At 46.3% G+C, this 24,684-nt stretch overlaps 1 protein-coding gene and 1 long non-coding RNA gene across 2 annotated transcripts in view; one reads left to right on the top strand and one right to left on the bottom strand.

The window, feature by feature from the left end:
- LOC115172293 (ras and Rab interactor 3) overlaps positions 1 to 8,752 on the bottom strand; it is a 16,273-nt gene extending 7,521 nt beyond the window's left edge. The window contains exons 1-8 of the mRNA XM_029729600.1: positions 8,396 to 8,752; positions 6,162 to 7,261; positions 5,806 to 5,920; positions 2,905 to 2,977; positions 2,721 to 2,812; positions 1,046 to 2,316; positions 663 to 841; positions 295 to 449 (exon numbers count right to left, since the gene is read on the bottom strand). Coding sequence (XP_029585460.1) covers positions 295 to 449; positions 663 to 841; positions 1,046 to 2,316; positions 2,721 to 2,812; positions 2,905 to 2,977; positions 5,806 to 5,920; positions 6,162 to 7,142 — 2,866 coding nt within the window. The 5' untranslated portion in view covers positions 7,143 to 7,261; positions 8,396 to 8,752. The remainder of the gene's footprint in view (positions 1 to 294; positions 450 to 662; positions 842 to 1,045; positions 2,317 to 2,720; positions 2,813 to 2,904; positions 2,978 to 5,805; positions 5,921 to 6,161; positions 7,262 to 8,395) is intronic.
- Positions 8,753 to 24,684, top strand: LOC115172294 (uncharacterized). Its single transcript, XR_003871415.1, has 2 exons — positions 8,753 to 8,851; positions 24,633 to 24,684. It is a non-coding gene; the product is annotated as an uncharacterized LOC115172294 (long non-coding RNA).

The following is a 24,684-nucleotide window of genomic DNA, read 5'->3' as shown; positions in this document are numbered from 1 at the left end:
TTGTAATTTGATAGGTGCCACTACAAAGTCTAAATGACCACGCACAAAGAGAAGACTGTTAATGACAACTGCCTCCTGTTTGACAGGGAATAATGGTAACATAACGGGAACATTTTTGCCCAAAATCTTCAAATGAACATGCCCACCATATTCAGTGTCAAACAGGGCAATTAAAGTAAGGAGCAAGTGGAACTTTGACCGTGTAAGGAATCTACAGAATGGAGATTTTTAACGCTGGGTATTGACAGATGAATGTCGAGTATATCGAGGAGAATTATGTAAGTAAGCAGGTACCTAGTTTGTCCTCTGTGTAGACGTTGGGCTCCAGTAGGTTCTGCAGCTCAGTGCTCTGGATGAGGTAACTCTTCAGCTGGGTCATCATCTGCCTGATCTCCTGCAGCAGCTCAGTGCTGCAGCTGTGCTTCCCCATGGTCTCCAGAATATACACCCTGGAATAGATTCCTTAATTAGTCGATTGAGGGTTTCTGAAGTGATTTAAAAAAAAAAAAAAAAATGTATGCCAATTTAAGTGACATTTTCCATGGCTGGACAGAGATATGAGTTGTAATGAACAAGATTCTGCTTTGAATGAAAATATGTTTGGCCCTAATCAGCCCATCAACTAAGCGATTCTAAAAAAACTTGTGTTGAACTGATCCCACCTGTAATCCTTCACCAGGTTCCCGAAGTAGGAGCTCCCGTCCCGGGACAGTTCCACGATCCTCTTCTGCAGCTTATGGTCAGCGCTCATGAAGTTGGTGAACACACTGGCGAAGTTGACCATGGAGAGGCGTTGCTTGGCCCGGTCCAGCATGATGGTAGGGGTCCTTTTCATTGACACCTGGGGTTTGTTGGTTTTGAATGATAAGTATTTTATTTTACAGGAAAATGTCATGCAAATTCTCATACAGTAAGAAAGCCACAGCAGCAAATGAAGCTTGTAGTTAGGATAATGTTAGTTACACAGCTGAGCTGCATAATAATGTTAAGTGGGACTTCCTGGGGAAATAAAGGTTGAATAAATCAATAAAATGAATATATATACTTTGATATTGTTGGTCCCAACGACCCCTCCAGCCTGACTGGCCACCGTGTCAGCCTCCTCCTCTGTGCTGCTGGTAGAGTAAGAGTCATGGTCCAGTGCAGGGAGGGCCGCGCCACCATCAGGGGCGTACAGGGACACATCTGCCCCCCTGGCCTCCCTCACCTCCCCCTCAGCGATGGAAATGGCCCTCCGGGCTGGCGAGGGGATGTTGGAGGTCTGGGGGGTGTCTAATGATGCATTGATTGAAAGAAGTCCTCCACCTATCACGTCTGGGGAGAGAGTTGTAGTGGGCGTGGCCTGGGAGGGCTTATTCTTTCTGGGAGGCGGGACTGGCGGTGCGGTCCTCTTCGTCAGAGGGGCTGGTGCAGCCACGCTGACAGCGTCACTGCTGTTTGAAGTCTCTGATGTCCCTTGCCTCTGCAGTGTCTCTGTCTCACCAGCATAGGGCTCCACTCTTAACTCCTTCTTCTCCTCTGCCATGTTGGTGGTGCCGTCGGTGCACACCTGCGAAGCAACAGGAACTGTGCCAACACTGCCCTCCTCCTTCTCCTTCCTCTTTGAGGGTGTGGTGAGGGTCAGGGTGCCTCCTTCTGGCTGGAGCGGCTCCTGTCCTGGGGGTGGGGGACGCTTCTCTGTGGGCATCCGCCGTAGGGGCACAAGTGGTATCCTGTGTGGTGGTGGCCGGGGTGCTGGGTGCTGATGTCTAGCTGTTGCTCCATGCGGTGACAAAGGCTGTAGAGGCTGAGTAGCTGCTACTGAGTCAGTGGCTGTAACTGACACCTCTTTCTCTGAGAAAAGTTGAGAAGCAGCTCTCTCTCCCTCCCCACTGCCTTTGCTGCTGTTTCCTTCTCCTTTCTGCCCTAACTTGGCTGTAACTCTAAGAGGTGTGGGTGGTGAGCGTGGGGAGGGGGAATCAGACGTCCCTCTGTTCCCATGCTTGGCCCCCTGTGACAGTAACAATCCCTCAGGGACATTAGGGGGTCGGGGTGGGGGGCGTTTGAACTTGAGGGGTACTTGCCCCTGCCCTTGGCCTGCGGTGTTCAGGCTCTGGCTCCTGAGGATGGGAGCAGCGATGGGAGTGGAGGCCTCCAGGCTGCTGCAATACTCCTCAATGAAGATGGGGTTAACGTACCACAGCCGCTCGTTACCGGTCCCAGCAGACAGATGGATCTCACAGGAGGAGCTGTGACCCTGGCCCTGGCCATGGCCTACTGGTGTGCCCCTTTGTCCTGGCTCCTCAGAGGAACTGTTCAGCTGAGAGACCCAGAAATCTGACAGGAGAAACTGAGAGTTACCATCACACTATCACTAGAGAGCTGAACCCCAAACGGACAGTTCCATCATTAGACATTCATGTTACTCTTATGTTCAAAATATGCTGCTTCCTGATGAAGAATCAATCATTACAATGAACAAAAAGCATCAGAGAGAATGTAAACTGGTCTTTGTTGAATCTGGAGGGTTGTGTTGTGTGGCTATTAAAGGAGGAAGCTCGCCGTAATATATTCAGTACAGGACACTTCACTGTCTGAATATCCGCTCACTCACACATTATCACAGTTGTCACACTTCCTCTCTATTTCACCAAAAGGCTCCCCCACTTTTTTTTTATCTTACCGTGAGATAATGTGCTGCTACCCCATAGACACACTTAAGGAATATACATTCAAAGTACCTGAGCCTAACGTCGATATCATCTCTATATCTTCATACTTGGTTGCCTGGACGATGACCTCAGGCAACCTCAGAGTGAAGGGGAGAATATCCCTGGAAGATAATTCATCATTATTCATTTAGAACAAGTGAATATTTTGAGTGCCAGGCTGTACTGTAGGATATGAAGGACAGTCTTGTCTTACCGGCTGACACAGTAGAAGGAGATGAGTTTGAAGATGGTGTCAAAGACCAGGACAGACCCTTCCAGGTAGATCACTGTTACGGGATGGAAAGGGTGTTATAACGCAAAACTGTATCAATATTGACACTGTATCAATGCTGATATTAGATACTGATACTGTATAAATTCTGAAGCAACTTACAGTCATGCGTGTATACATGTTTCATTTATGGGTGGTCCTAGGGATCAAACGACACACCCTATTATGGCATTGCAAGCGCCATGCCGTACCAACTGAGCCACAGAGCATCACTCTACATCACAATGATCCCTTAATCATGTCGTAAGGACAGATTGGGGCTTGCACACATGATTTAGGGGCTGAATCTCTCTCTCTCTCTCTCTCTCTCTCTCTCTCTCTCTCTCTCTCTCTCTCTCTCTCTCTCTCTCTCTCTCTCTCTCTCTCTCTCTCTCTCTCTCTCTCTCTCTCTCTCTCTCCTCTCTCTCTCTCTCTCTCTCTCTCTCTCTCTCTCTCTCTCTCTCTCTCTCTCTCTCTCTCTCTCTCTCTCTCTCTCTCTCTCCTCTCTCTCTCTCTCTCTCTCTCTCTCTCTCTCTCTCTCTCTCTCTCTCTCTCTCTCTCTCTCTCTCTCTCTCTCTCTCTCTCTCTCTCTCTCTCTCTCTCTCTCTCTCTCTCTCTCTCTCTCTCTCTCTCTCTCTCTCTCTCTCTCTCTCTCTCTATATATATAATGTGTAACTATCAATGTGCAAAGTGAAACTTAAACCCATCCAAGCCACAGACAGTAGCTATTTATAGAGGGTAGAAAACTTTGAAAGTTGACAGAGATGAGCAAAAGATAACAGCTTTGTTACAAGCACTTCCCAATCCTAGGCCAACACATTTACTGGACGTATCTGCAAGGATGTGCATACCAAGTGCATTTCATGCACTCCTTGACAAATATAGATTCTGAATATGCAGCTATTGTTATACTGGATAATTTACATATCTGGACATCTCTCTCTCTCACACACACACACACACACACACACACACACACCTACCTGGACTCAGGGGTAGACGTAACATAGTAAACGTAAATCGGCGACATTCCAATTATACTGTATGTTGCGTTTTGTATGGTATGTATTACGGATTAGGGTTAGGGCTTAGTTATGTTTGGTATGGTTATATAAGACAGAAGGTTACGTAGGGCAAAAACTAAAGTAGGGTGGCCTGGATTCATATTTACTATGTTGTGTAGTCTATGAGACCAGGCTGCACACACACACAAACACACACACACACCTGCTGACACTGCGGCCGAGGTCTGGTAGGCTCAGAGTGTCAGGAAGTCCTGTACTGTCGACATACAGCCCAGAAGAGCAGGGGACAGGAAGTTGATACCCTCAACCTCCCCTCTCCACCACAGAAGTCACACATGTCACATAGAGCAACTGTAATAATGTGTTCTGTGTGTGTGGATGGATGGGCTAGCATCATGTGTTCTGTGTGTGGATGGATGGGCTAGCATCATGTGTTCTGTGTGTGGATGGATGGGCTAGCATCATGGGTTCTGTGTGTGGATTGATGGATGGGCTAGCATCATGTGTTCTGTGTGTGGATGGATGGATGGGTTAGCATCATGTGTTCTGTGTGTGGATGGATGGGCTAGCATCATGTGTTCTGTGTGTGGATGCATGGATGGGCTAGCATCATGTGTTCTGTGTGTGGATGGATGGGCTAGCATCATGGGTTCTGTGTGTGTGGATGGATGGATGGGCTAGCATCATGTGCTCTGTGTGTGTGGATGGATGGATGGATGGGTGGATGGGCTAGCATCATGTGTTCTGTGTGTGGACGGATGGATGGGCTAGCATCTTGTGTTCTGTGTGTGGATGGATGGATGGGCTAGCATCATGGGTTCTGTGTGTGGATGGATGGATGGGCTAGCATCATGGGTTCTGTGTGTGGATGGATGGATGGGCTAGCATCATGGTTTCTGTGTGTGGATGGATGGATGGGCTAGCATCATGGTTTCTGTGTGTGGATGGATGGATGGATGGATGGGCTAGCATCATGGGTTCTGTGTGTGGATGGATGGATGGGCTAGCATCATGTGTTCTGTGTGGGTGTGGATGGATGGATGGGCTAGCATCATAGGTTCTGTGTGTGGATGGATGGATGGGCTAGCATCATGGTTTCTGTGTGTGGATGGATGGATGGGCTAGCATCATGTGTTCTGTGTATATGGATGGATGGATAGATGGATGGTTGGATGGATGGATGGGCTAGCATCATGTGTTCTGTGTGGATGGATGGATGGATGGATGGATGGATGGATGGATGGATGGATGGATGGATGGATGGATGGGCTAGCATCATGGGTTCTGTGTGTGTGGATGGATGGATGGCCTAGCATAATGTGTTCTGTGTGTATGGATGGATGGACTAGCATCATGTGTTCTGTATGTATGGATGGATGGACTAGCATCATGTGTTCTGTATGTGTGGATGGATGGACTAGCATCATGTGATCTGTCTGTATGGATGGGGTAGCATCATGTGTTCTGTGTGTGTGGATGGATGGATGGCCTAGCATCATGTGTTCTGTGTGTATGGATGGATGGACTAGCATCATGTGTTCTGTATGTGTGGATGGATGGACTAGCATCATGTGATCTGTCTGTATGGATGGGGTAGCATCATGTGTTCTGTGTGTGTGGATGGATGGGGTAGCAGGACCAAGGGCTTTAACACTGATAGTCCCCATATCTATTTCCCACTGACTGTTCACAAGGGTTTGAGGACAGGACACAAACAGACATCCCCTTTCAGTAGGAAACTGTGAAGGCTTAGGGTTAGGACAAAGTTGTTACAAGGGGCATTAGAACATTATAGACCATCTCTAGTTAGGATACTTACATGACTTCTCTTCTTTAACCAGAATGTCCTGGACCTGAAGCTCCTCCTGCTGGTTAGACACACGTACTGACAGAACCATGGCCTTCTGGTCCGGGCTTTTACGCACTAAAAAGATCTGGGTGCACAAAGTCACTCTATCAATATCATAACAAAGATCACTGTAGAGATATTTCCTTATGTCAGAAAACGATGTCTGGCCCTTCATGTGTATGTGTGTGTATGTATTTGACGTCTATGTTTGCAAGTCTATGAAAGGGTGCTTGAGTAATAAATGAATCAACGTTTGAGGCTGGTTATGCTCAGACAGTTACAACATGTGCCTGTGTGTTTGCGTAAAGAGAATGTCTGTCACTCACCCCAGGAGTTTCTTTCTTCAGTATAAGTGAGGATTTCTCCTGGGCCATGGCTAACTGCAACCACACAGGACACGTTTTGATCAGCTTCTCCAGGATACTGATGCTAGGTGGTGGGGCTGTGGCTGGGGCTGTGGCTGGGGCTGTGGCTGGGGCTGAGGAGGGCTTAGCTGAAAGGGGGACTAGTGGGGTGGGGAGAGGGGGAGACGAGGGCTTGGTAGATGGAAGAGGGGGTCTGGGGAGAGAAGGTGAGGATGGCTTGGCTATCGAGTGAGGGTGAGGAACAGGGGGTCTCGGCTGGGATGGACTGGAGAGTTTTCGAGGTGCTGAAGGTCTAGGAAGAGGGGGTGAGGATAACTTTGAGACGGGAGGAACAGGGGGAGAGGAGAAAGGAGATAAGGAGGGTTTTGAGAGAGGATGGATGGGGGGAGTGGAGGGAGGGGGTTTTGCTATAGGAGGTACACGGGCAGAGGAGAGAGGAAGTGAGGATGGATTTGGGACTGGGTGAGAGGAAAGTGCTGGTGCGGTTGGCTCTGAAGAAGAGAGCTCTGGGACTGAAGAGGACATATCTAAGGGGAGAGGAGGAGGAGAGACATCCAAGATATTAGGAAAAGGGAGTGTAGAGGGCACTGAGACTTGAGGTGATATTGGTGTGGGGAGGGGTGAAGTGGATGCCTCTAGGACATCAGGTGCTAGGGGTTTGGGGAGTGGGGGGGTACAGTCCTCTGGGACAGTGGCATGAGGGACATCAGTGGTGTCAGTGGAGCCAATGGCCAAGTCAATTTGAGGAGGGAGCGGTTCAGATGCTGAAAGAAGGGGTGGTGTGGATGAGGAGGGTGAGGAGGGAGTGAGGGGTTTAGGGGGGAGGGGGGTGGAGGAGTCTAGATGGAATGGTGGTGAGGGAGTGGGGTCAGCGGGTGAGACAGGGGGTGGGGGTGAGACAGGGGGAGAGGAGGGTTTAGAGGGGGGAGTCGGGGGAGTCATCAGGGGTGGTCCTGAGGAGAGGGGGGTCTAGGTGGAGTGAACCTTGCTGTTGACCCTGAGGATAAGTTAGGCGTGGGGGGGGGGGGGTTCTAGGTGGGGAGCGAGGCTCAGCATTCACCCTATGGAGAGAAGTGAGGGAGAGATTAGATTTCCTTACTAATGTAATTGTCATACTTGAGTGAAAGTAAATGTAATTGCTAAAATATACTTAAGTATCAAAGTAAAAGTATAAATATTTTTCAAGTTCCTTATATCAAGCAAACAAGAGGGCACCAATTTTTTTTTGTTATAGATAGCCAGGGGCACACTCAGACATCATTTACAAACGAAGCATGTGTGTTTAGTGAGTCCACCAGATCAGAAGCAGTAGGGATGACCAGGGATATTATCTTGATAAGTGTGTAAATTGGACCATTTTCCTGTCCTGCTAAGCATTCAAAATGTGATGAGTACTTTTGGGCGTCAGGGAAAATGCATGGAGTAAAAAGTACATTCATTTCTATAGGAAATGTTGTAAAAAATACAAAAAGTAAAGTACAGATACCCAAAGAAACTACTTAAGTAGTACTTTAACGTATTTTTCCTCAAGTGCTTTACACCACCGCATGTACTGTATATTAGTCACATGTGCAGTACATAACGCACCTACGCCTGAAATACTTTGGAAATATCTGTGGCGAACAGTTAAAATGCAAAGAGATCCAAGAACGTTTTCAGTAGTCTCAAAGGTAGTGGAGAGATCATGAAAAAACATGTAAGCCATGACTCATGCATGCCAGTCTGCAATCCTCCTCTCCAGTTAGGAACATTTTCCCACATTCTCAGCAGATTCAGCAAATACATTTTCCCCTGAAGCTGCTCTCTTCTCGTTTTCATCTGAATCCCCCACCCCAACCTCTTGGCAGGCAGTCCTAACTTAATCATATCCTAGAAAGCTTTGTGCATGTATCAAATACTATTCATACATCATATGTTTGCTTTAAAACAATCATGTGGTCAAGGGCGGGCTATCTTTGACACAAGCTTTTCAAAAACTTTAGCAAAGTTAGGATTGTTCAAATAGAGGTACACAACCAAAACGGTTGCTGAATTAGTGTCTTCTCTTAGGTTTAGAAAAGAAAAGAGGGCGAGGCCTTGAGCCCCGAGTTGCATAGACTAAACGCCTGTCCATTTAGTTTGGACTTCAAGAACAGATTGTTTCTCCTACAGACCCAGCAGACCTTCTAGTTCTACAACAGATTGTTTGCACATACCCAGCCAGCAAATGCTCCGGTTTCCTTAGCAAGAACAGCTGTTTTCATAATTATGTTGTTTGGACGCCAAACCTGTCCCTGCGTCAGTCACACACAACTCCACTGGAACAATCCATGTTGGTAGACTGAGAACTCCAAGTTCTTCTCTCTTTTCGCCAATATCCTTCTTCTATCTTTTCTATTTCACAATGTGTTCCTACCCTAAATCTGTATTTCTCACGCTCCAGTCCAGCACCGTTTGCAAGAAGTTAGGTGACAGGAAAAGTATTCTTGTCTCTCTGTCTCTCTCTCTCTCTCTCTCTCCCGTTCCCCCTCCCCTCTTTCTGTGTGTCTCTACTTCCTGTCTCTGTGAACTGCAGTGCTGTCAGGAAGAGACAGTTCAGGGTGGTCAGCCTGCCCTCCCCCCTCCTCTGTCCTCTCCTCCACTCCTCCCCCCTTCACACAGCTATCCTTCAGGTATGTCAGTTTTAGTTTTATACCTACCCTCTCTTCTCTTCTTGTCCCACTTCTCTCTCTCTCTCTGTCACTCTTAGTTCCTCAACAGTCTCATCTGGCTTTTTTCTTATTTTCTCTGTAAGGAGTTTGGAAACTAAAACTATAATACAGCGTTAGGTCTTGATTGGGTTTAGCACGAAGAAGAAGGCGTGTTTTAGCTTAAACAGATCCAGATGCCGACCCCTATAATCCCCCCTCAAACACTGCACAATGCCATTCCCCCTTCTCTATCTAGCCTGGAACCCAACTGAATTGTTCACTCTATTTACAACGTTTCACTATAATAAAACGAAGCAATTCAATGTACATCTTTTCTACTCCTCATCTCAATCCTTACTTCTGACCAAACACGTGAAACATATTTCCGAGTTGTGTATGTCTATGAACTGTGTGTGCAACGCCAGGGTTGTGGGTTCGATTCCCACGGGGGACCAGTGCACAAAAAAAAAAAAAAAAATGCATGAAATGAAATGTATGCATTCACTACTGTAAGTCGCTCTGGATAAGAGCGTCTGCTAAATGACTAAAATGTAAACTGCATAGGGAAATCAATGACTAAACAGATCCCTGGCCATAGATGTCTTGTGTTTGTAATGTAGGCTGCAGTTCATTTAAATGATGGTGTAGAACTTTTTGGAGTTTCAGCCAGTATGATTACTTTGATTGCTTTTGAATGAGCTGTCACTGAAAATCCTACTCTTCCTCTTTTTGTTTATGTAACGCAAGAGCGTAGCGGAGCAGATGCTTCCTGTTAGCAGAGTGTGTGACCTCTTCTGGACAGTGGGGAGAGAGAGAGACAGAGAGACAGAGAGAGAGAGAGAGACTACACAAAGGTTAGAGACTACACAAAGTTTAGAGATTACACAAAGGTTAGAGACTGAACCACAGGGAGCTAGTGCACCATGTGTGATCATTACAGTACGCAAGTTCCCTCTGAAATACATCACTCTAAATTAAAGGGCAATTTTGGTATCACATACTGTATTGTTCTGGCAAATCTCACATAATAACGTAATTGGGAGAAAGGATGTTTAACATGCTTTTTACATTTGTATCACACCCATTTTTAAAAAATCATGACGAAAGTAGACATTTTAGGCTCTTTTTTGTTATAAAAATGGAAAAACAAACACCGCTGCCACAAATGTAACACGTCTTTTGGAGGGTCCATAGAGTGGACCATCAGCTATAGGTGTCACGGATCCCTCCGTAACTGTGTCGTTACGCACACCTGGTCCCTATTCCCATTGATTTGTAATTGTATAAGTGTGATCTTTGTCCATTAGTGGTGGGAGTACCTGTGCTGTGTGTTTTGGGCTTTCGTGACCTTGTGGATTCCGTGCGTTAATCACTGTGCGCGTGTGTTATTTATTCAAGGTACTCCTCGTTCTTTTGTTTTGGTTTCAACCCTGTGTTTTGTTACGTGTTTGTTTGGTCTTCGTCCCAGGGCCTTTACACGGCACTGTAATGTGTTCTTTGTGTAGCTTGTGTAGAGGAGTCGTAAATAAACGTAATTTACTCAAAATAGGCAAATATAATACAATGAAGCAAGCCCACATAACGGACCGTCTTACATACAAACAATTACTCACAAACAAACATGGGGGAACAGAGGGTAAATAATGAACAAGTAATTGGGGGATTGAAACCAGGTGTGTAAGACAAAGACAAAACAAATGGAACATGAAAAGTGGATCGGCGATGGCGATGGCTAGAAGGCCGGTGACGTCGACCGCCGAACGCCGCCTGAACAAGGAGAGGGACCGACTTCGGAGGAAGTCGTGACAGTACCCCCCCTTGACGCGTGGCTCCAGCAGCGCGCCGACACCAACCTCAGGGACGACCCGGAGGACGAGGCGCAGGGCGATCCAGGTGGAGACGGTGGAAATCCCGCAGCAACGAAAGGTCCAAGACGTCCTCCACCGGCACCCAGCATCTCTCCTCCGTACCCCTCCCACTCCACGAGGTACTGAAGGCCCCTCGTCCAACGCCTCGAGTCCAGGATGGGTCGAACAGCATACGCAGGGGCCCCCTCGATGTCCAGAGGGGGCGGAGGAACCTCCCGCACCTCAGACTCCTGGAGTGTACCAGCCACCACCGGCCTGAGGAGAGACACATGGAACGAGGGATTAATACGGTAATCTGGGGGAAGCTGTAACCTGTAGCATACCTTGTTCAGTCTCCTCAGGACTTTGAATGGCCCCACAAACTGTGGGCCCAGCTTCCGGCAGGGCAGGCGGAGGGGCAGGTTTCGGGTCAAGAGCCAGACCCAGTCCCCCGGTGCGAACACCGGGGCCTCACTACGGTGGCGGTCGGCACTCGCCTTATGCCGCCTCACGGCCCGTTGCTGGTGCACATGGGCGGCATCCCAGGTCTCCTCCGAGCACTTAAACCATTCGTCTACCGCAGGAGCCTCTACCTGGCTCTGTTGCCAAGGGGCCAGAACAGGCTGATACCCCACTATGCACTGGAAGGTGGAAACGTTAGTGGAGGAGTGGCGGAGTGAGTTTTGGGCCATGTCTGCCCAGGGGATGAACGCCGTCCACTCCCCCGGCAGGTCCTGGCAATATGACCGCAGAAACCTACCCACATCCTGGTTTACTCTCTCCACCTGCCCGTTACTCTCAGGGTGAAAACCTGAGATGAGGCTGACCGAGACCCCCAGACATTCCATGAACGCCCTCCAGACCCTGGACGTGAACTGGGGACCCCGATCAGAGACTATGTCCTCAGGCACCCCGTAGTGCCGGAAGACGTGAGTGAACAGGGCCTCCGCAGTCTGTAGGGCCATAGGGAGACCGGGCAAAGGGAGGAGACGACAGGACTTAGAAAACCGATCCACAATGACCAGGATCGTGGTGTTGACCTATGAGGGAGGAAGATCCGTCAGGAAGTCCACCAACAGGTGCGACCACGGCCGTTGTGGAACAGGGAAGGGTTGTAACTTCCCTCTGGGCAGGTGCCTGGGAGCCTTGCACTGGGACCACCGAGCAGGAGGAAACATAAACCCTCACGCCCTTGGCCAAGGTGGACCACCAGTACTTCCCCCAAAGGCAACGCACCGTCCGACCGATGCCAGGATGACCAGAGGAGGGTGACGTGTGGGCCCAATAGATCAGACGGTCGCGGACAGCAGACGGAACGTACAGGCGCCCAACTGGACACTGAGGGGGGGGTGAGCTCTGTGCGTAATGCCCACTCGATGTCCGCGTCCAGCTCCCACACCACCGGTGCCACCAGGTAAGAGGCGTTCTGGGAAACTGGTCTGTAGGACAGAGTGAAAACAAAACGGGTAAAGAACATGGCCCACCTTTCCTGGCGAGGGTTCAGTCTCCTAGCCGCCCAGATGTACTCCAGATTGCGGTGGTCAGTCCAGATGAGGAAAGGGTGTTTAGTCCCCTCAAGCCAATGTCTCCACGCCTTCAGAGCCTTGACAACAGCCAACAGCTCCCGGTCCCCACATCATAATTTCGCTCCGCAGGGCTGAACTTCTTCGAAAAGAAAGCACAGGGGCGGAGCTTTGGTGGCGTGCCCGAGCGCTGAGAGAGCACGGCTCCTATCCCAGCCTCGGACGCGTCCACCTCCACTATGAACGCCAAAGAGGGATCTGGATGAGCCAGCACGGGAGCCGAGGTAAACAGAGCCCTCAGGTGACCAAAAGCCCTGTCTGCCTCAGCTGACCACTGCAGTCACACCAGTCCCCCCTTCAGCAGTGAGGTAATGGGAGCCGCTACCAGTCCAAAACCCCGGATAAACCTCCGGTAGTAGTTGGCAAACCCTAGAAACTGCTGCACTTCCTTTACCGTGGTGGGAGTCAGCCAATTACGCACGGCTGAAATGCGGTCACTCTCCATCTCCACCCCTGAAGTGGAAATGCGGTACCCTAGGAAGGAGACGGACTGTTGAAAGAATAGACATTTCTCAGCCTTGACGTACAGGTCATGCTCCAACAGTCGACCAAGCACCCTGCGCACCAGGGACACATGCTCAGCGCGTGTAGCGGAGTATATCAGAATGTTGTCGATATACACCACTACACCCTGCCCGTGCAGGTTCCGAAAAATCTCATCAACAAAGGCCTGGAAGACTGATGGAGCATTCATCAACCCGTACGGCATGACGAGGTACTCATAGTGCCCTGAGGTGGTACTAAACGCCGTCTTCCACTCGTCCCCCTCCCGTATACGCACCAGGTTGTAAGCGCTCCTGAGATCCAATTTTGTGAAGAAGTGCGCCCTGTGCATTGACTCGATCGCACCGGCAATGAGAGGCAGCGGGTAGCTGTACCTCACTGTGATCTGATTGATACCCCGATAGTCAATGCACGGGCGCAGACCTCCATCCTTCTTCTTCACAAAAAAGAAACTCGAGGAGGCAGGTGAAGTGGAGGGCCGAATGTATCCCTGCCCCAGGGATTCGGAGACATATGTTTCTATAGCCGCCGTCTCCTCCTGTGACAGAGGATATACGTGACTCCTGGGAAGTGCTGCGTCTACCAGAAGATTTATCGCACAATCCCCCCGTCGATGGGGTGGTAATTGAGTCGCCTTCTTCTTACAGAAGGCGAGAGCCAAATCGGCATATTCTGAGAGGATGCGGACGGTGGAGACCTGGTCTGGACTTTCCACCGTAGTCGCACCGATGGAAACTCCCACACACCTCCCTGAGCACTCTCGTGACCACCCCTTGAGAGCCCTCTGTTGCCACGAAATAGTGGGGTCATGACAGGCCAACCAGGGTAGGCCTAGCACCACGGGAAACGCAGGAGAATCAATAAGGAAGAGACTGATTCTCTCCTTGTGACCCTCCTGCGTAACCATGCTTAGTGGAGCGGTGGCCTCCCTAATCAGCCCTGACCCTAATGGTCGACTATCTAGGGCGTGCACAGGGAAGGGCATATCTACAGGAACAAGGGGGACTATGAGCAAATGAACGGTCAATAAAATTCCCAGCTGCGCCTCAATCTACTAGCACCTTATGCTGGGAATGCGGGGAAAACTCAGGAAATGTAATTAACACATACATGTGAGCAACAGGGGGCTCTGGGTGAGCCTGGTGCCAACTCACTTGGGGTGACACGATAGTGCCCTGCCTGCTACCTCGACTCCCTGAGGAACTCCCCCAGCACCGACCAGCAGTGTGCCCTCTGCGGCCACAGATGGTGCAGGGAATGGCCCCTCCTCCGGTCGCCCTAAGTGCAGCACCTCCCAGCTTTATGGGTGTTGGAGCGGAGGTGCTGGGGAATGGAACTGACAGGCCCCGATCCGGACGTCAGCGGGTAAGCCAGCGGGTTGTCCAGCCGGATGGACAGGTCCACCAGCTGGTCTAACGTGAGGGTTGTGTCTCGGCAGGCCAACTCCCGACGGACGTCCTCGTGCAGACTGCACCGGTAGGGATCGATCAGGGCCCTGTTGTTCCATGCCGCGCTAGCGGCCAGGGTCCAGAAGTCCAGAGCGAAATCCTGTGTGCTCCTCGTCCCCTGCCTCGGGTGGAACAGACATTCACCTGTGCGTAATGGTCCAACGCCGCGTCTCCTTCACTCCATACGGCGTTGGCCCACTCCAGGGCTTTGCCTGAGAGGCAGGAGACGAGGGCGGACATGCTCTCACGTCCCGAAGGAGCCAGGTGGACGGTCGCCAGGTAGAGCTCAAGCTGGAGGAGGAACCCCTGGCATCCGGCAGCCGTCCCATCATACTCCCTCAGGAGCGCGAGCCGAATTCCGCTGGGACCTGGTGAAGGAGGGGTGGACAGTGGGGCCTGCTGTAGTGGGGCTGGTGGAGGCGCTGGACGACCTCCTCCTCTCTCCCAACGATCCATCGTCTGCAGCACGCGATCCATGGCGATGCCCAGATGTTGCAATATGGTCGCGTGCTACTGGACGCGCTCCTCTATCGCCACAGGGAGGGCGTCTGCTCCTGCTGACTCCGTTCTAGGTGAGTAATTCTGTAATGTGGTCTTTGTGTAGAGGAGTCAGGCGCAGGACAGCAGATATGAGTAAATAAACATAATTTACTCAAAATAGATAAATATAATACAATAAAGCGAGCCCACATAACGGACCGTCTTACATACAAACAATTACTCACAAACAAACATGGGGGAACAGAGGGTAAATAATGAACAAGTAATTGGGGGATTGAAACCAGGTGTGTAAGACAAAGACAAAACAAATGGAACATGAAACGTGGATCGACGATGGCTAGAAGGCCGGTGACGTCGACCACCGAACATTGCCCGAACAAGGAGAGGGACTTCGGCGGAAGTCGTGACAGGCACGCCGTAATTTGGGCTGAATAAAAACATATATTATGTATTCCTGTGCCTGTCTACCGAATCTCTTCATACCAGCGTGACAATAGGAAAGATAAAACTTGGACACGAGACAGGATATGGAACTATAACAGGACGTGACTTTATTCCAGGACATGCTACCACCATCTCAATTAGTTCATGTGACACAGATGAATTTATAGACACAGGTCTGGAATTAGTAATCAATGATGAACATCCAAATATCATCCTTACTCATGCCTCCTGTTAGACTATGATCCATGAACCGTACATGAAACAGACAACATCTTGGTGTCATTATAGTCCTTATAGTGTGCTCTAAAATAGACAGTAAATCTATATTCTGGAGAAAAAAATTATCACTTTAATTTATTCAACATGAATAATATTATCATTAATATCTCAAAAGTGGCCTTATTTATTTAGCTTATTTTTTTAACAATATACTCTTCAAACCCACATTTACAGAGAGGGCTCTCTGTTACTTTTAAAGAAATTATGAATTTTATACATAGAGTTGAATTCAGAAGTTTACATACACCTTAGCCAAATACATTTAAACTCAGTTTCACAATTCCTGACATTTAATTAGAGTGAAAATTCCCTGTCTTAGGTCAGTTAGGATCACCACTTTATTTTAAGAATGTGAAATGGCAGAATAATAGCACAGAGAATGATTTATTTCAGCTTTTATTTCATTCATCACATTCCCAGTGGGTCAGAAGTTTGCATACACTCAATTAGTATTTGGTAGCATTGCCTTTAAATTGTTTAACTTGGTTCAAACGTTTTGGGTAGCCTTCCACAAGCTTCCCACAATGAGTTGGGTGAATTTTGGCCCATTCCTCCTGACAGAGCTGGTGTAACTGAGTCAGGTTTGTAGGCCTCCTTGCTCACACACACACTTTTTCAGTTCTGCCCACACATTTTCTATAGGATTGAGGTCAGGGCTTTGTGATGGCCACTCCAATACCTTGACTTTGTTGTCCTTAAAGCCATTTTGCCACAGCTTTGGAAGTATGCTTGGGGTCATTGTCCATTTGGAAGACCCATTTGCGACCAAGCTTTAACTTCCTGAATGATGTCTTGAGATGTTGCTTCAATATATCCACATCTTTTTCCTCCTCATGATGCCATCTATTTTGTGAAGTGCACCAGTCCCTCCTGCAGCAAAGCACCCCCACAACATGATGCTGCCACCACCGTGATTCATGGTTGGGATGGTGTTCTTCGGCTTGCAAGCTTCCCCATTTTTCCTCCAAACATAACGATGGTCATTATTGCCAAACAGTTCTATTTTTGTTTCATCAGACCAGAGGACATTTCTCCAAAAAGTACGATCTTTGTCCCCATGTGCAGTTGCAAACCGTAGCCTGTCTTTTTTATGGTGGTTTTGGAGCAGTGGCTTCTTCCTTGCTGAGCGGCCTTTCAGGTTATGTCGATATAGGACTAGTTTTACTGTGGATATAGATACTTTTGTACCCGTTTCCTCCAGCATCTTCACAAGGTCCTTTGCTGTTGTTCTGGGATTGATTTGCACTTTTCGCACCAAATACGTTCATTTCTAGGAGACAGAACGCGTCTCCTTCCTGAGCGGTATGGCGGCTGTGTGGTCCCATGGTGCTTATACTTAAGTACTATTGTTTGTACAGATGAATGTGGTACCTTCAGGCGTTTGGAAACTGCTCCCAAAGATGAACCAGACTTGCGGAGGTCCACCATTTTTTTCTGAGGTCTTGGCTGATTTCTTTTGATTTCCCCATGATGTCAAGCAAAGAGGCACTGAGTTTGAAGGTAGGCCTTGAAATACATCCACAGGTACATCTCCAATTGACTCAAATGATGTCAATTAGCCAATCAGAAGCTTCTAAAGCCATGACATAATTTCCTGGAATTTTCCAAGCTGTTTAAAGGCACAGTCAACTTAGTGTATGTAAACTTCTGACCCACTGGAATTGTGATATAGTGAATTATAAGTGAAATAATCTGTCTGTAAACAATTGTTGGGAAAATGACTTGTGTCATGCACAAAGTAGATGTCCTAACCGACTTGCCAAAACTATAGTTTGTTAACAAGAAATATGCGGCGTGGCTGAAAAACGACTTTTAATGACTCCAACCTAAGTGTAAATACCAACCTAAATGTAAACTTCCGACTTCAACTGTATATACGTTGACATTATAGGTCATTAACCAATCACAGTCCTTCTGTAAGATTGAACTTTCAGCAAATCACCAGCAGAGGGATTTCCCTTTAAATCCATTTTCCCATTCACCATGCTGGTCGTGCTCATAAAATGTATCAAAACTTCAAAAGTTACTCTGGCAAACCAGGAGAAATTAGGAGACAGGAGAACATTAGTTATAACCCTTTTAGTTACATTGTACTTGTAATGTAACAATCTTTAACAACCATCTCTGTAATTAGTGTTGTTACAACTTACCCAGGAGCAAGCAACTTAACACATTTGTAAAAAAAAATAATAATAATAGTCCCAGACATGCCACTATGAAAATATTGTGCCATTAGTAACCCTAACATGTAATACATATTGCTGTTACCCCAATGCCCTAACACCCACTTGCCAATACCTTAATATTGATACAATCAAGTACCAATATACCCATATCCTACCCTTAAATGCCCTATTTCTTACTCGTAGACCCCAGTTCCTTTGCCAATACACCACATCCCTCTTACTTGCCTATCTCAGCCCTGTTACCCACTTTCGTTAGCCTGTATTCCTCAAGTCACCAACAGTAACCTGTATCCAGCTAGTTCACTGTACACCCCAACCCTGTTATTTGCATATCTTAATCCCATGAGCTCTGACCTGTATATGCTAATCATTTCATAGATAAACTCAGTGTACAGTGGTATGACACATGTGCCCCATCCCCATTCATTTTTTTCCTACCACAAACTTGTTGCCAGAAATTATTTGAATGGGCAATAAACGTCAATCTGGACTCATTACCTGTATGAACATTGTGTATCCCTACACCCCATTACTCATATAAACCAGATAAATCCACGGGCATACTCATATAGAACAGGTCCACCCCAGTGCTCAAGCCTCAGCATTCATAAAAACCAGGTCTAAACTTGTGTACACCTGCACATGTAACCCAATATAGATTTCTTTTAAACTAATCTACTGCTATATGTCCTCCCAAATTGTCATAAAAATAGGTGTACTTCAGACCCAATATTCATACAGACCAGGTCTACACCTGTACTTCAGCTCCAATTTAGTTACCTACAAAGTCTGCACCAGTGCTTGAACCCAATTAGTCAACAAATCCAGGTCTAAATGTGCCAAAGCCTGAATACACATAAGATGTAAACCAATTCTACCACTGCACCTCAGCTCCAGTAGTCCTATAAACCAGGTGTACACCTTTGAGTCCCAATACTAATATAAACTAGATCTACACCTGCATAGATCAGCACAAATGTCACGCCCTGACCAGGTGAACTCTGCTATTTTGGTCAGGGTGTGGCATTTCTATGCTTTATTTTCTATGTTTTGGTTATAGCCTTTCTTTGTGTTTTATTTCTATGTTGGGCTCGGGGTGATTTCCCAATCAGACAGCTGTCGCTTGTGAAGTCTGATTGGGAATCACATTTAAGTTCCTTTTCCCCCACGATGTTTGTGGGTTGTTGTCTCTTTTGTTTGAGCAAGTAACGTATTGGCAGTTTTTCCTTGATTTTGTGTACATGTTTAATTCTAGTGTGTTAAATAAACATGTATTCGCTCCCAGCTGCGTTTTGGTCCGCTTCCTCGTCTCCCGACGACAATCGTTACAACAAATAACAATACAAACCAGGTTTACACCTGTGGTTATGTCTCAATACTCTGATTCTGATAAACTAGGTCTACCCTTGTGACTATAAAGAACAACTCACATAAACCAGGTCTATGATTGTGCAAGAGAGACTAAATAAACCTATTGAAATTAAATATTTGTTAAGTTATTACACTAATTCAACATACAGTTGTGGCCAAAAGTTTTGAGAATGACACAAATATTAATTTCCACAAAGTTTGCTGCTTCAGTGTCTTTAGATATTTTTGTCAGACGTTACTATGGAATACTGAAGTATAATTACAAGCATTTCATAAGTGTCAAGGGCTTTTATTGACAATTACATGAAGTTCATGCAAAGAGTCAATATTTGCAGTGTTGACCCTTCTGCAATCCGCCCTGGCATGCTGTCAATTAACTTCTGGGCCACATCCTGACTGATGGCAGCCCATTCTTGCATAATCAATGCTTGGAGTTTGTCAGAATTTGTGGGTTTTTGTTTGTCCACCCGCCTCTTGAGGATTGACCACAAGTTCTCAATGGGATTAAGGTCTGGGGAGTTTCCTGGCCATGGACCCAAAATAGGATGTTTTGTTCCCCGAGCTACTTAGTTATCACTTTTGCCTTATGGCAAGGTGCGCCATCATGCTGGAAAAGGCATTGTTCGTCACCAAACTGTTCCTGGATGGTTGGGAGAAGTTGCTCTCGGAGGATGTGTTGGTACAATTCTTTATTCATGGCTGTGTTCTTAGGCAAAATTGTGAGTGAGCCCACTCCCTTGGCATGAATGGTCTCAGGACGCTTTACTGTTGGCATGACACAGGACTGACGGTAGCGCTCACCTGATCTTCTCCGGACAAGCTTTTTTCCGGATGCCCCAAACAATCAGAAAGGGGATTCATCAGAGAAAATGACTTTACACCAGTCCTCAGCAGTCCAATCCCTGTACCTTTTGCAGAATATCAGTCTGTCCCTGATGTTTTTCCTGGAGAGAAGTGCCTTCTTTGCTGTCCTTCTTGACACCAGGCCATACTCCAAAAGTCTTCGCCTCACTGTGTGTGCAGATGCACTCACACCTGCCTGCTGCCATTCCTGAGCAAGCTCTGTACTGGTGGCGCCCCGATCCCGCAGCTGAATCAACTTTAGGAGACGGTCCTGGCGCTTGCTGGACTTTCTTGGGCGCCCTGAAGCCTTCTTCACAACAATTTAACCGCTCTCCTTGAAGTTCTTGATGATCCGATTAATGGTTGATTTAGGTGCAATCTTACTGGCAGCAATATCCTTGCCTGTGAAGCCCTTTTTGTGCAAAGCAGGTAACCATGGTTGACAGAGGAAGAACAATGATTCCAAGCACCACCCTCCTTTTGAAGCTTCCAGTCTGTTATTCGAACTCAATCAGCATGACAGAGTGACCTCCAGCCTTGTCCTCGTCAACACTCACACCTGTGTTAACGAGAGAATCACTGACATGATGTCAGCTGGTCCTTTTGTGGCAGGGCTGAAATGCAGTGGAAATGATTTTGGGGGATTCAGTTCATTTGCATGGCAAAGAGGGACTTTGCAATTAATTGCAATTCATCTGATCACTCTTCATAACATTCTGGAGTATATGCAAATTGCCATCATACAAACTGAGGGAGCAGACTTTGAAAATTAATATTTGTGTCATTCTCAAAACTTTTGGCCACGACTGTACTGTATTGGTCTATACAGGGCCAATTCGCCCTAAAATATTTATTTTTAAAGTCAAAACCATTGATTTAAACATATGTAAAGGCTAAGGGATGGATTGAAATTTACATGATGGGTACCTGGAGGAAAATGGGGGAAGGTCATGCATTTCAATTTCAGTCAAGGGGAGTGTTAAGTATTTTTTTAATCTAGTCGAGGGGAGGGTCATGTAATTTGTTATGGGTGAAATGTAAATATTTATCAGTGTTTTAGAATGTGTTGCTTATTAGTGTCACGTCCTGACCAGTAAAGGGGTTATTTGTTATTATAGTTTGGTCAGGACGTGGCAGGGGGTATTTGTTTTATATGGTTTTGAGTGTGTGTTTATGTAGAGGGGCGTTTGATTTATGTATTCCGGGGTTTTTGGTTTAGTTCTATGTTGTATAGTTCTATGTCTGTTCTAGGGTATTTAGATCTATGTTTAGGTAATTGGGATTGGGGCCTTCAATTGGAGGCAGCTGGTTATTGTTGCCTCTGATTGAAGGTCCTATATTTAGGAGTATGTTTGTTATGGGTATTGTGGGAGGTTGTTCTTTGCACTGCTGTATTTAGCCTGCAAGACTGTTAGTTCGTTCGTTTCTTGTTTTGTTTATTAAGTGTTCACAAATAAAAGTTAAGATGAGCACTCGACCCGCTGCGCCTTGGTTGAATTACTACGACGTACGTGACAATTAGGCTATATAACTGTTAAGTTCAAATCAAGACTCGAATTGAGGGGGGTATGAGAGGGTAAGCCATAGGCCTACTTTATATTCAAGAAAATGGCAAAAAGCACAGGCCTTGTTAGTTTAACATTTTGAAGAAAATGAAACAGATCAGATGATATAAAGTGATCTATAACAGCGCTTTGGTCCGATGATTTATGCTCGAAACAAAAGACCCCGGAAAGACTCCAAAGTATATGGGGATATCATTGTTTTGTTTCTTTGACATTCAGAGGCTGAGCTACAACCTTTAGCCGAGGAGACTGGAAAAATTGACTTTGCTTGGGAACTAATCAGATTCTGTCACTATCAATTGATTAAGCCTTTCACGTTCTGTACAATAGAAGATGTTTAAACCCAAACAGCTTTTAGGGTGACCTTCTCTCATTGGGTTAAGCCACGGAAGAATAGTAGCCAGCAGCTAAAGTTTATATTTTTCTGCGTCAGTAGGCCTACTCTGTCTGTGGTGGAAAGATAGGCCTAACTTTTGTTTGAAAGTACCATGCTCAGATTCCTAATGAAGTCTCAGGTTTAATTATTTGCAAACAAGACACACTGATTTGTCAGTGAATAAATATGATAAGATGAACACCTAGGCCTATCTCTCTGTCCATTCTTATCCTGTAATTTCGGTAATATGTGTGGTATTAAAAAAAATATTCTGCTAATATGTACAATTATGTAGAGTTGCATGAAATGTTAAAAAGGCAATTTTTTTTCTCTGACCTGCAAATACGATGATAGATTCATGCAATGGTTTTACTATATAGAGCTTTCCACCCCTACTCTTGTCCAAGGTGGTCTGTAAACCCACTACCTTCTGGCTTGCAGCCCTACGCATTATCAAAATTCCTGCGTTGCCATGTGATGTTTTTCAAGACGAAGAAGAGATTATGAAACTGTACTATTAAGGCTCTGGTCTTTCCAATAAGTGAGGGTAAACGGTAGACATGTTCTCTGCTATCCACTTTATGTTTAAATTATTATTGTGGATATAGGGGAGGGTCACTTGTTTTTTCAAGCCTTCAGGGAGGGTTTAGGTCAAATATATGGGAGGGCCAACCATTTTTATTTCAGAGCTCCAATTTTCTCTGTGTAATCCTTATTATAAATAACGTTCACTCCCTATTGGATAAGGGCAAAATAATCTGTAAGATCATCTTGATCAAGTATATTCATAACCAAACTCAACTTCAATCTAATAAAAAAATTATGAATCTCCTATGATTAAATATACACCGAGTGTACAAAACATTAAGAACACCTACTCTTTCCATGACAGAGTATCCAGGTGAATCCAGGTGAAAGCTATGATCCCTTATTGATGTCACCTATTAAATTAACTTCAATCAGCGTAGATAAAGGGGAAGAGACAGGTTAAACAAGGATGTTTAAACCTTAAGACAATTGAGACATAGATTGTGTATGTGTGCCATTCAGAGGGAGAATAGGCAAGACAAAAGATTGTGCCTTTGAACAGGGTATGGTAGAAGGTGCCAGGCGCACCGGTTTAAGTGTGTCAGGAACTGCAACACTGCTGGGTTTTTTCCTGTGTGTATCAAGAATGGTCTGCCACCCAAAAGACATCCAGCCAACTTGACACAGTCGTGGGAAGCATTGGAGTCAACATGGGCCAGCATCCCTGTGGAATGCTTTCGACAAGAAGTCCATGCCCCGACGAATTTCAGGCCGTCCTGAGGGCAAAAGGGGGGGTTGCAACTCAATATTAGGAAGGTGTTCCTAATGGTTTGTTCACTCACTGAATTTAATAAATTAGAGCCACTGTATTTTCCCATGGGTCAGAAATGTGACTGTCACGGGTGTCGTAGGGATTGGACCAAAACGCAGCGGGAACGTGTAAACTCATCTTCTTATTTTATTAAAGAAGGAAAACAAAAGAAACACGTATACAAAAACAACAAAATAACATTAAACAGTCCCGTCAGGTGCACAAACACAAAACAGGAAACAACTACCCACAAATCCCATAGAAAAAACACCCTACTAAATAGGACCTTCAATTAGAGGCAACGAGGAACAGCTGCCTCCAATTGAAGGTCAAAACAATAAACTAGACATAGAAAACTAGAAAATAGAAATACAAAACATAGAACACAACCCAAAACCCCCGACAACACAAAACAAACACACCCCTGCCACGTCCTGACCAAACTACAATAACAAATAACCTCTTTTACTGGTCAGGACGTGACAGTGACTGCTAAGGTATTTTCATAAACAGTACACTGGCGACGTGTCATTCAAAATTAGCTAATAAAGTCGCTTACAAACATGGTCTCTTTCTTGAGTAAGGCAGCTCCAAAATGCAGGTGTTTCAGCCTAGCTCAGTGCTTTCTGTGGTTGTGGGGCAGCCAGTGGAATATACAGAGCGTAGGCGTTGGTAATATTCTCCAGCGCCGTGGTTGGCTCACTGTTCTGTCACTCATGGGGACACTATGTCACTGCAGAATCTACAGGGAGAGCTAGGCAGTTCAAGCCCCCTTGGGTACTGCCATAGAGTTACATTAGAAGTGCCCAGCCAAGAAGGCTCAAGGTCATTGACCACAGATAAAATGACGTCAAATCACGTTATATCTACCAAAGCTTCGATTGGACTGATCATGTTACTATCAAAATCTTATCTAGCAAGCTAGACAAGCAGTCATCATCATGAATCACGTCGACAATCTACTGGCAAATCCTTTTCAATCCTTGATAAATTATAGATAAAGGTATCCGTACTTATCGGCCATAAATGTTATACAAGAAGTCGGAAATCGCATATTCAACAATGAGTGGTTTGGAAGGAATGAGTGGCTAACTGCAAGCATTGCAAAGCAATCACTATTTTGCTTCCCCTGCCTGCTATTCAGTGGAGAGGGTGTGTGGTCCAAGTCTGGGTTTAAGGATTTAAAACATCTGTCTGAAATGGTCTCTTTCCAAGTTTAAAGGGATTAACATTCCCAACACCATGGACCAGAAAAGGTTGATGAATCCAGCATGATTTCTGCCGCATTCAAACTGGGAAATCTCAGACTTCAGTGAGCTCAAGACAACTAGGAACTCAGAAAAAAACTAGCTCAGACTGGGAAAATACGTTTAAAATGGTCATCCAACTCGGAATTCCAAGCCGGCAACTCAAGTCTCTTTCTAGAGCTCTGACCTGAAGATTACTGACGACATGATTCCAACCTTGTTTTTTTCAGAGTTTCCAGCTGTCTTGAAAGCCCCTTTGATGACAAAATCTGCCCACAAAAA

This window comes from Salmo trutta, chromosome 33 (genome assembly GCF_901001165.1).
Source record: "Salmo trutta chromosome 33, fSalTru1.1, whole genome shotgun sequence".
Classification (NCBI taxonomy): domain Eukaryota; kingdom Metazoa; phylum Chordata; class Actinopteri; order Salmoniformes; family Salmonidae; genus Salmo; species Salmo trutta.
The sequence above is the reverse complement of the archived record's forward strand: the minus strand, read 5'-3'. Positions and strand labels throughout refer to the sequence as shown.